Source organism: Indicator indicator, chromosome 8 (assembly GCF_027791375.1).
Source record: "Indicator indicator isolate 239-I01 chromosome 8, UM_Iind_1.1, whole genome shotgun sequence".
Classification (NCBI taxonomy): Eukaryota; Metazoa; Chordata; class Aves; order Piciformes; family Indicatoridae; genus Indicator; species Indicator indicator.
Window position 1 is genome coordinate 34,916,364 of NC_072017.1, and position 12,553 is coordinate 34,928,916.

General features: G+C 40.8%; 1 protein-coding gene across 1 annotated transcript; it reads left to right on the plus strand.

Moving 5' to 3' along the window:
• Nucleotides 1-327: 327 nt before the first annotated feature.
• On the plus strand, nucleotides 328-7,400 carry CISD2 (CDGSH iron sulfur domain 2). The gene is made up of 3 exons (XM_054382929.1): nucleotides 328-430; nucleotides 5,849-6,060; nucleotides 7,098-7,400. The coding sequence occupies exons 1-3, from the start codon at nucleotides 328-330 to the stop codon at nucleotides 7,185-7,187; spliced, it is 405 nt and encodes a 134-aa protein (XP_054238904.1). The 3' UTR covers nucleotides 7,188-7,400.
• Nucleotides 7,401-12,553: the final 5,153 nt, after the last annotated feature.

The window sequence follows — 12,553 nt, forward strand, 5'->3', positions numbered from 1 at the left end:
GCCCGGGTTTAAGAGAGGCCCGAAAGACCGCCCGGATGTCCCCGAACGCCCAGCCTGGCACTGCTCCGCTCCGCTCCACTGCCCACCGCCGCTGCTCCCTCCTGGCTGTAACGGCCGGCGCCGCCCGCGCGCCGCCTCGCGGCAGCAGCGCCCCCAACCTGACGCGGCGGCATCCCCTAGCAGCGCCAGGGGCCTTCTCTGAGCGCATGCGCACACGCAGGGCCGTCACTGACGCGGGGTCCGCCCCTTGGCGCATGCGCGGCGGGAGTAACTCCAGGGGGTCGCGGTGGCACTGGCTGGTCTGCTCGTTTCCCGCCGGCTGTCGCCATGGTGCTGGAGAGTCTGGCCCGCATCGTTAAGGTCCAGCTTCCTGCGTACCTGAAGCGCTTACCGCTGCCTGAGAGCGTCGGCGGCTTCCTGCGCCTCACAGGTACGTAGGGGGTGCGGGAGTGGTCCGGCGGCCTGCACCCCCTGTCCCGTCGCTCCTCTGATCTTTGCAGGTTGCGTGAGGGGAACGGCGAGGCTGGGCGGGGTGGGTCGCTTCTACTGGGACGCTGATCCCCACCCCGTCTGTGATACATCACCCCGGGTCTGTCCCTTGTTGGGCTGCGACTTTCACTCCTTGCTCCAGACATCGCTCGCTTTCTCCTGGCCGGGCTAATCAAGTTACCTGTTACAGGGATTGTCGACGTTAAATCGCCATTAGGTTGGTTTAGCAGCAAAATTATCCGTCAAGACATTTAAGATGCCCCATGAGGCAAATGATAACAGAGTAAAACGTAGTGCTAAGTAAAACGTACCAGGCTCTTTGGCCCTACCTGGTTTGCACTGAACTTAAATGGCAAGTACCAGCAAGTCAAAGGTTGTAAAGAAAATGGGATTTTTAGCTGAAGGCCTAGAGCACTGGCTTTACGTTTGCTTAAAAAGTTAAAGAGGCGTGCCTACACAGATTTTTTTTTTTATCTGCTTCTGGGAGCCTGCAACATACGGAAAGTTAGGATTTTTTAATTTAATCATTTTTGTAAGTATTTTCATTAATTGTAGCCCAATCACATAGTGAACAAAAATACCCCAAAGCCTAAATACCAGGAAATTCAGTGCATTTCAGTGCTTTGCAAACTGAAACCCAAGCTCAGCTGTGATAACAGTCAGAATCTCAAGGAGTGTCAAATGACAAGATTGGTTTGGTGATAATAAATAATAAGAATGCTCTAACAGAAACTCTCTGCAAATAGAAAAAGTCTTCAAAGTGTAGAATCAATTGATCTGTTTATCTTGCAGCACTAAGGTATTTGACTTCCCTAGTGCTAGGAAATGATTCAATTTAGAACTGGCCCAAGCCACTTAAAACCAGATATGAGTACTTTTTTTTCAATACGTTTATCCGACTTGTAATCCTGAAGTCCCATTACTTTTTCCCATGGCAAGGGAACTGTTCTTCTTTCCACACTACTATCATTTGAAAAGTCTGTTAATTAATTATATTTACAGAGTAGAGAAATTAAGGTGCTACAAAGTTGGGAGGAAGAGGATACAATAAGCTCCAGAACAATGCAGCTTCTCATAGTTGTAGCATTTGGCAGTTTCCTACTTTAAATTATTGCCCTTTTAACCACAAGTTGCACTTAAAATTTGTTAAGCTTTAGTAACGCTCGAGTTTAATGTCTTGCTTCACTTGTCCTATCATACATTTCTGTAACAGGATTATTGGTGCACTCTCTATTTATTCATACTATATAGTAGTAATATAATTTATCGTGAAAACCTCTGGTTGGAATTTTGAGTTTTTAATAGAACTATCAATGGGGCAGAACTGATTTGCTGTCCTGTTAATTACCCCATTGAGAGATACTTAATTTCTCAAATTTGAAGGGAGGGCAAGAAGTAAGCAGGTAATAAGTGATTAAACACATGAAACGTTAGTCCTCAAAATGCTAAGAAAAGGTAGAAGGAGCTGATTCAGAAATTGCTTAGAGACCTGGTAAGTTTTAATGAACATAGCTGAAAAAAAATCACTGCCACTAGTTCATGGTGATTTTTTTCTTTTTTTTGACTGGCCTTGTGCTGAAAGCTTTAAAAAATGGCAACAGTGGTATAATTAAAAATGCATAGCTGTAGAATAGTATAATATAGTATTCGTTTTAACATTTTTACACTTTTTTTTTTTTAATGAGTTTTCAACATAGACATTGTTTGAAAAGACAGGCCAGAACCCAAATCTGGAACAGCGTTGTCTGTTGCTTGACCGTTCTTTTATTATGTCTGTAGACCTTTATTAGACTCCATTCCAGTACAGCTTCAGTTCCCCTAGTGCATCGATTGCTAAAACAATAGACCAAAAGTAGAAGGAGGATCAATTGTATAGGATAGTGCATAGTGTGCTAATTAAAAATCTTGACCTCACCAAATCACAATGGGAAGCTGCTTGCTTGAAGAGGGGAAGACTGTTAAATGTGCAGAACTCCTGAAGGTAAAAGCAAGGAGAGAGAAAGGAAGAATGTTTGACCTTGAGTTTGAAATTGGATATCTAAATTGTGACACTGCTGCTGCTCAGAAGCCTCTTTCAGTTTCTTGTCATAGCTGCTTTACCCTTCCCTTCTCAAGTTTGCTGAAATGAACAGTGTTGTCACACGCTGGTGTTGACTTTTATCCTGGTACATGCCATTGAAACGGCATGGACATGGACTTCAAAATAGCATGTGGTCAGAATGTCAAGGTTTATGTAAGAATCTAGGTGCTAGGCTCTTCTTTCTATAAACATGATACAGTCCTGTGTGGGCAGCCTTACACTTGGCCTATATGTTAAGAGGGACTTCAATGTAACAAGCTGATAGGCAGGAAGAGTACGGTTCCATGGATCATCTCTTACAGTACTGAGGGAAAGAAGGGTGGTACCATGACTACAGAGTCTTCAAGGAAGCCATGTGAACCATGAATCTGGCATTTGCAGAGTGGCTTGCTAAGGTACCCACAGCTTTGGCTTTTAATTTAATTAAACTGTGCTATGTTGCTAGAAGGACTGTCACCTCTCTACCTTCATAAGCTAATAGACATACTAATGTGGTGTGTGGAGTCCTTTTGCAGCAGAGACCCTTAAGAGACCCAAGCAAATAACAAAACAGAACTGCTTATTAGTTCTGAAGAGAATGTAACTAAGTAATTTAAATTTGCATGGAGAATTTAATCAGTTCAGAGAATATACTATCACAGTTCCAATCTTCATTTCAACTGGTAGCTAATACATGTTAAAATTTTATCTTGTAGTTGAGCTGTTACTGTAAGAAGCTGCTTTTGGGTTTGCATAAGGTCATTTCCACAGAAATTAAACTTAATGATATCAAAGGAGTAGTTGGTGAAAGAGAAGCAGGGCCCACTTGCTTTGATTTGACCCTCAGTGGCTGGCCAATCCCTTTGTGTTCATAGCATATGTATTTCTTATTTTTTTGGACTTGTTACTGTTCGACTAAAAGCTCAGACAGCTTCTCCTCAAAAATGTAACTGTGGCCCATTGTCCTTGGCCTCAGTATCTGCAATTCTGCAGGCATTCCTGTTTCAGTGATGTTCCAAATACTTTTCAGAACTTACCTTTGGGATTGGTCTCTGTAACACAAGTCTGACAATTAACCTCTTTTGTACTCTATTTTTCATCTCTGATTCCAAAGACTTACCTCTATCCATACAGAAAACTGATAAGTAATCTCCAGAATCAATGTAATTGCTGAACTCTAAGTTCTCATCTGTGGAAATAAACATTCTTGTGCCTCAGAAAGGTATGAATAGCTTCCAAACTACAGAGCTGTGTACAGTTATAGGAAGATACTGCATTACTTTGGGTGAAGCTTTTTTCCTATCGTTTCCCACCCAGTCCAAAGATCTGTGACTTTTAAACTTTGTGACAGTACCTGGTCTCTCATGCCCTAGAAAAATGGTCATGTTGTTTTTTTCAGTCTAAAAGTATGAGCCTCTGGCAGTCTTTTGGCAGTAAGTCAGTTTATGATTAGCATACACATTAGTGTAACTGGGGGCTTTTTGGAGACTTCCAGATTAGAAATATGTAAAGAAATCATTGGGTAGCGTGACCAAAACTCTTCATCAGCAATTAGCACAATATAGATAGTAAATAATAACCATGATAAATAATATCCTTGTACCTCCTATATTTGTTTCTGATTTTCTTTCTCAGAGGTTACAACTGTCATGTTCCAGTTTCATTTGATTGAACCCAACTGATTATGAGTCTCCCATAGACATGACTACTGTTTCAATTTTGCTATTATATTAGGAAGTTTCAAGCTGTATTGAAATGCCACTGTTTAGTTGCCAGTTTCCTTCACTGATATTTAATTCTCATGCAAGATGTTTCCTTTCTGTGTGTCAATCTCTGCCTGGTTGCATTCATCACACGTTTGATAGGTGCCCTGATTCTGGTTATGGTGCACCTGCTGGAACATCTGTTCTGTCTTGGAGTTCAGAGTAGCTTTGGGGAGATCCACCTCTTTGCCCAGTCAAGTTACATACTTTATTTGGAAATTTTTTTCAGGAACCAAATATTTTTTCCTCTCTTTTATAGTATAGTCCAAGTCACCGCTTCATGTCACCCCTTCAAGTGCATTTGTAGTGCTGTTCACATGGGTGTTCTGAAACAGCAATGTTACAAAGGATGAACAGGCACAGCTGTCCAGGAGACTCAGTATTTTGTGTAACTGAAAATGTTTAAGTATCTCAGTGTTAATCATTACTATTTAGGCCTTACAGCTTGTTGGGAGAACAGAAGAGAGCGACAGAGGTTAATCTACTGCAGTGACTCCTAGCATATTTTGTCAAACTGTTGTACATAGGGACTGCTGCCAAGAGCAGGTGTGCAAAGACTGCTGCAAGTTACTGCAGTGCTTTTAGCATCTGACAGTTGTGTTGCATTCCCAGATGAATGCAGTAACTGTGGCTTTCACATCCAGGGCTATAGAAAGCCCAAAGGACATAAAACTAGTCCCGTGAAAGTATTTTCATTACGTGGTACACTTCCAGAAAATTCAAATTATTAAGAAAAAGCCACCATGTTCTAACCTGAAAAATAGTAGCATCAACCTGCTCTATTACTATAAACAAAATCAGGCTATACAGAGTAATTTTTGAGAGCTACAACCTACCTAGCATGCCTAGCCTGCTCTTTTGCATTTCATGGCTTAAACCATGACAACATACCTGGTCTCAGGACTCTTCCTGTCTCTATGTATTGTAGAAACTGGTTGCAGATCCCTGAGCAAACAGAGTTCTAAGTGGGAAAACCACAAAGACATTGATGAAGGTTTTGCCGGTGCTCATGTAATAATCTGTGTCATTTCTAGTGAAAGTTTTTAAAAAAATTAAAAGGGGAAAACTTCAAGAAGTTAAAAATCTGAAACAAGCAATTAAAAAATGAATTATCAAACATACTGAATAATTTTTCATATAGAAAATGTTAAGATACCAGTGCTGACTACACTTATTGCATGTAATCATGCCCAGTTTTTGCTGGCTTACCTTGGATGAGCAGAACCCCTCTAATTTTAGAATTCCTTTTTTCAGTATGTCTTTTATTTGCTTTGGATTTATTCTCTTTTCATTGAGTCATCTTCTGGAGTGTTAAACTTCAAATTAAATTCTAGGAGTCAAATTACAACCTTGGCTACAGTAAACCCCAGGCTTTAATTTGAGCCTTCTTTCTTTTTGAGCCTTACTCACAGTCTTGTTTGCCATCAAAGTCTTGCTGACTCAGCAACCCCATTCTCTACCCTAAGTCTAAATCATTTGAGAGTAGCTGATGGCTGAAGCAGTGTCAAGAGCCAATCTAAACTCCGCCTGTCCTTAGTTTCAGAGTGGCTGCGGTTACTGCCTTTCCTGGGTGTGCTCGCCTTGCTTGGTTACCTCGCTGTTCGTCCCTTCCTCCCCAAGAAGAAACAGCAAAAGGATAGCTTGATTAACCTCAAGATCCAGAAGGAAAATCCAAAAGTAGTGAATGAAATAAACATTGAAGATCTGTGCCTCACTAAAGCTTACTGCAGATGTTGGCGTTCTAAGACGGTAAGACACTTTGTCCTGCTGTAGGATTAGAGATTGAAACTCACTTTTTTTTTGTTCTAAATCAGCGCTTCAGTGGTGAATTGCTATGTATTGACCCATTGCTTTTCTGTAAAGGTGGTATATATTTCTGGATTTTGAGAGTTATTTTTCTCCACTTCAAACGTACACACATGCAGTAAAAATACATTAGAAATTTGTAAGAAACACCTTAGAACTTTTCTAGAAACACAGCGTGACCACTTGCGAGTAGGTTAAAGCCAGGCAAGCCTTGTTTAATATTTGGAGTTACATTGCAACTAATTAGAAGATAACTAATCTTTCCTGCAAAAACAATGCTTAGAAAGTTGTTCGTATTAGAATGGAATTAAAACTGGACCTGTGTTGGTAAGGGAGACCATATCCCTATCTGGTACAGAACGGCCAGTAGATGACTGATTTGGATAGTCTGTATCCCCCCTGCAAATCAATTAAATGAATATTTTTCATTTATCCTTTCATTTATCCTTTTCATTTATTCTTTTCAATGTCCTGACTGCACTCTGGTTTTGTCCTCTCTGGGTTAAATGCTCTCCTGAAGAAAAAAAATCTGCCCTGGACCTCAGAAACCCTCTCAACTATTCTCACTTAAAGACTAATCACTTCAGCGAAGTGATTTCAGCTTTTGTTAAAACAGTACTTTATGGTTGCAAATGATTAAATCTATTAAGAACACTTCTACTATTTCCACAATAAACCTTAAATAACTTGTGGCTGCAGTGGCTGCTTTGCTTTCTGTTCTTTAGTGGAGAAGGCTTTATCACTAACTTTGTGTCTGAGAACACCTATTTTAGCACCTCACAAACTTAGTTACCTGTTAGCAGTATTGTTTGTGGGTTGTTGTTTTTTTTTCTCTCCTTAGTAGCAAGTGTCCTATGTTGAAATAAGGCATATTAGGAGGAACTAACAACATTAGGAAAGTGCTCTTGGCAAAGAAAGTATGACACTCACCATATAATTGTACAGAGTTTTACTAATTCCTCATATGTGTTTTCTTCCAGTTCCCTGTCTGTGATGGCTCCCACAACAAGCACAATGAATTAACTGGAGATAATGTAGGTCCACTAATACTCAAGAAGAAAGAAGTATAGTAGATGGCTAATCCACTAGATAGGATTAATAAAAAGTCTTTTTTTTACATTTGTAGCTGCAAGGGACAGCATATTATTGTGTGATTGGTATGATTTAGTCTAATGATACTGTAGATTTCTTTTTGGAATAATCTGCGTTTAGACAGTGCTAAATCTGTCACTGTTTTGATACTTTATTCTGAGAAGAATTATGACTGCTTTGTAAAGCTGTAAAGTAACAATCTCTGTACATAAGTAGTTTATTTCAATAATAAAATTACTTCCTACAGTTGACCTTTTTTGTATGAACATGCAATTAAAGCTGTCACTGTTTTCAAGTGACAGAAATGCACCTTTCTGTTGATTCTTTTCTGCTGAGTAGCAACGTTGTGTTTTACTTTCCAGGAACAAATTTCAGTGCACTTTATGCAAGAAGGAAAAAGATACTGACCTCATTCTTTGTGAATATGCTCAAGTGTACCACTGAGGGCAGACAGTGTAGTGAAGGTCTGGCCTGCACAGTGCCCAAGTGGGCAGTTTGTTGGTCTCATGCAAAGGAGCCTGGCTCAGACAAACTGCGTACCACTGTCTCATACAGTGTTCTAGGTAGAGTGTTGCAGTTCCTGACCACAAAACTACCTCAGTGAGCAGGTTAGCTCCTAACTTCATCCCTTTATTTTGGGCCCCTTTGTTGATTGTTAGGAGTTCTTATAAGGAAACATGAATTTGCTTCTTGTAGCTCCTGCTTTTTGTAGTGGGGACTTTTCCTGGGAGGGAGTGGTTAAATGACAGAAGCAAGAAAACAGAGCTGAGCTGTGTTCTTGGCTTGTCACCCATTTAGAACGATTATTTGGACAAGTCAGAACGTCGCTGTGGTATGGCTTAATTTCAGATGGAGGTAAATATTTGCCAACTATCTAATTGCTAGACTTCTAATTAATTTCTCTAAAGCATTTTATTCTCCAGTGGAAGCTGTATCCCTCAGTTTAAACATTGATCCATGCTGTAATTTTAGACCATTGCATAAAGGTAGATTTCAGCTGATTCTCAGCACTTCATTTAACCCCTTGTTTTGCAGGTAGGAAGGCACAGTACTGAAAGAGCAGTTCTCAACATAATGGTTCTCATAGCAACAGAACAACTAAGGTAGATGATTCCTCCTGTATTTGTAACAGTTGTAGACACCTAAAGCTCTTTGCCTTGCAGCTGAAAATGGCAGATGAGAATGGGATTTTATGTTAAATACACACTTGTGAAAGCAGGCAATAGAACCATGGTACAATCTTTAATGTTTAAATGGTTCATGGTGCTCTTCTTTATGAATGAGCAAACCATAAATACTGTAGGAGATGTAACACTTAACAATACAGGAAAATCCGTGATGATGATAGAATCATAGAATTGTTATGGTTGGAAGGGACCTCAAGGATCATCTAGTTCCAATGCCCCTGCTGTGGGCAGGGACACGTCACACTAGATCAGGTTGCCCAGAGCCACATTCAGACTGGCCTTAAAAACCTCTAGGGATGGGACTGCCACCATCTCCCTGGGCAACCCGTTCAAGTGTCTCACCACCCTCATAGTGAAAAATGTCTTTCTAACATCCAATCTGAATTTACCCCTTTCTATTTTTTTTTCCATTCCCCTTAAGTCCTGTCACTACCTGACAGCCTAAAAAGTCTCTCACCAGCTTTCTTCAGATACTAGAAGGCCACAATAAGGTCTCCTTGGAGCCTTCTCTTCTCCAGACTGAATAGCGATAAGTGTTATGCTTGGTCTTGACATTTCCTACCATTTCAAAATCTGTCAAGGTAGTAGTCTCTCATGGCTGCAGAATTTTCTATAGAAAATCTTAAATAATTTACTAATTGGTTCAAATTATCAACCCAAAGTCTCCAGGGATAGCTAAGAACTATCTCCAGAGCCTCGTATCTCACCAATGACTGAGAGCTGAACCAAGTGTGCCAGGATGTGCTTGGTCATGCCTTGCCACTGCATGACTTTTCTGACTTGGAAGCTCCACATACAGGGATAAATTGCCCTGAATGATAACAAAGGCCAGGGCTGAGGCAGTAGAGCAGGTCTTAACAGCCTTTGTGCCAAATTAGGGGAAGCTGAACTTGGCATGTCATGACATGCCTTTTTACTCTACAAGAAAAGCATTTAGAAAAAGGTATCTGACTTGTGGCAGCTACTGGACAAGTGTAATTGAAGTGCAGCTGGCACTGGATTTGTTTGGCACTCCATTTATTTAAAAAGCAAGAACTGTATAATTCACTTTTTTGTGGTTGTGTTATGCCATTAAGTGTTTCACGGTTAATTTTAGAATTCAGTCTAAGTTCCCTAAAATGCTCGCTTTGGCTGAAAAGCAGAGATGAATTACTTATCACTGCATCCCCTGGTCTGTGCAACTCTGCTTCCAGATGGCCGATTTCTGTCTTTCCCTGTATGCTGCCTCCTGTAACTGTGCACTGCTGGCCACCAGGAACATGCTGTGCCATCAGAGCCTTCTGCTGCAGAGGTTCTTGTGAACCTTCTGGAACTGCACACACATACTGTGCTCAATATTCTCTCACCTTATGCCTGTGATTATGTCTGCATGACAGCAGGGCTCTTTTGGTTGAGTTTGCTGCACAGTGTGCTCTTAAAATTTTATTTCCTGCAAATAAGATATTAGCATAAAGATTTTGTTGGCTTGAATTTATGCATTATTTCATGGCATAAATTGTTAAAAGGGAGACGGTTCTAAATGCCATGACTTCACCCACCAAAACTGATAAAAAGTGAAATGGTATCTCTGCAAGTTAACTGCTATTTAAAATCAGATGAAATTGTCATGATACTGACTAAAACCCTAAGAACACTTCAGTTCTTAGCCCTGATATGACCTTTCTTTTCATGATTAGATGCCTTTCTGGAAGGCAAGAAGGGGAACATGATAAAGCATTAATGCTTTTCATTTTTGGTCTTCAACCTGATTCTTTTTGAAGATTTAATAAAAGGTGGGGGAAAAGGATTCTTGTGAAAAACATCCACATACAGTGACAGGGAAGGGAAGACTAATTCAGGCTTGTTCATTGGTAGAGCTGTTCAAGCACTCACAATGATGGGAGTGATATGAATGAATGAATTGAGTGTGCACTGAGCTAAGGGAACATGATAAATCCAGTTGATAAGACGCTACTACAGTGGTGAGCAAGTATTAGAGGCTGTCATGAACAAGAGCTGTTTGTCAGAGGTTTGCTTGTAAACTTAAGGTTGTGTTTCAGAATTACAGTTAGAGTCTTAACACATCACACTTCTGTTATGGAACAGACTCCAAATTTAGCAGAGTGATACCTTCCTAAAAAGGTTAACAAAAAGCTTTATGAAAAAAAGATAATTATATAAAGCTTCTACTCCTCTATGTTTTACTCACATAGAATTATTTTATAGACAGTTACTCATGAACTGAACACCAAGTTCCCTTATCAGTCAGGTTTACAGACATTACAATTTTCAAATAGCCTCCTAAAGAAACTACCCCTGCTTGAGTAACAGTGCCTCTGTTAGCCATGTGAACTAGGCAAAACAGGCACAGCAGTCAGTGGCTGACACAGGAACCACCAAGCACAGCCCCCTAACCATCAGCGTACTGTCTGAAAACATCTAGTCAGGGTACAAACACAAACTGAAGATTGTGCATTCCCTAAGGAAGCAGAGAACAGCAGTGTTCAGTAAGAAAAATGTCAATGTACTTGACAACTGTTAGGAGAAGACTCACTGAAGAATTTCCTGGCATTTTTAATCCCTGTGCTGGAATTGCAGGCTACAAATATGAAATACTTCTCAGGAAGCTTTCTTTTTGGCTTGGAGAGGAAGGCATAAACAAAAGGCACACATACTGAGCTGTACTTCATCTGTATGCAGAGGCATGTGCAGACACTGCAAAAAATGCAGTTTCATGGTTTCTTTTAAAGGTATTTTTGTATTGCATATTAGAAGTATAAAGCTAAACTAGGACTGATTAATTCTTACCAATGCCAAAACAATCTAGATAGCTGAAATATATTCTATACAGTATCCTGTAAAAGGAGTTCAGTGAACTGTAGTGTAGAACTCTTTAGGCAGGCATTGTCCACCTTGATTACAGGCACCATCTAACATCCTTACTGAAAAACAACAAAGCTTCCAGGTTTTGGAGGATGCTGTACCAACTCCATGCCTCAGCCTGGAGCTGGGAATGACCTACTTGGAGCTATTTACTTATATAAAATGTAGCAGAGTATGAAAGATTTGCTGGTGTCTGTGAATACTAAACCCTAACTGATACCAAAGCTAAAGGGAAGAGTAAGGTTTTGGTCAACAGAAGAGGTACTCCTGGCTTTAGGACAGTCAATTGGAAAGGAAAAGAAACTCCTCGGGGAATGGCAAAATCAGATGTGAACTATATGCCAATTGACTCTGTGGGAGGCATCAATATTAAGTAAAATGAAGAAAACCACATTTGAGCTTTCTGCTTCCTCTGGTGAAATATTTTGGCAAGGTAGGTAATCAACATGAGCATTGCCAGTTATTACCACGATCCCTAACCACACACAGGTTGTGTTTCTGGAAAGACTCCTGGATTCTGTGGGTATGTGCTTAGAGTGCTAGTGCTGCGACCCAATCACTGCTTCTTCATGACACCTTCCTTTGCACAGCAGCTATTGCTGAGCTCCCCAAAAAGAGATGAGGAAGAAACAGACAACTCATTGTCATCTTGGCCTCACTGACAAACCTGAAAAGAGCTCTCCTATCTGTTCTACAGCATGAGAACATAGACACTCAGTGGCCAAGGAGTTGGCTTTCCCTCCCTTGATATCAGGTTGTGCAAAGGCTGAGGTACACCAGTGAGGCAGCAGACATCCCAATCCCATAGAACTCTGTCCCAGTCCTGAACACATCCCCACAGCCCTCAGCCCATTTTCAAGCTCAGCTCTTTCTTCTACCAACGTCAGCAACACTGGTATTACCACAGTCTGTGATGGACCCAACTGCCTCTTTCAGCACAAAAGTACCACTTGCTGTTCCTTCCAGTGCCCAGAGCTGACCATCCCTTGAAGGCACAAAGGAGTGCATGAGTTGTGAGGAAGAGCAGCAACAGGAAAAGACAAGTTTTGGAACCTGAATGAGGAAAGAGAGGGGATCACCGACCCATGGCAGGACTTGTTCACCGTGTGTCAGCAGTCTCTTAGTTAGAAGTTCCATTTTTTGACCTGTTGAACTTGTCATCTCACAGTGCAGTTCAGCCATCAAGAAGGTGCTCACTTTTAGTCTTCATTTTTTTTCCTGTTTATTTTTCATCTCATGACTCCATGCTTCTGGTCCTCTTCCTGGCCTCACACCATCCATTTCAAGTAACTGTT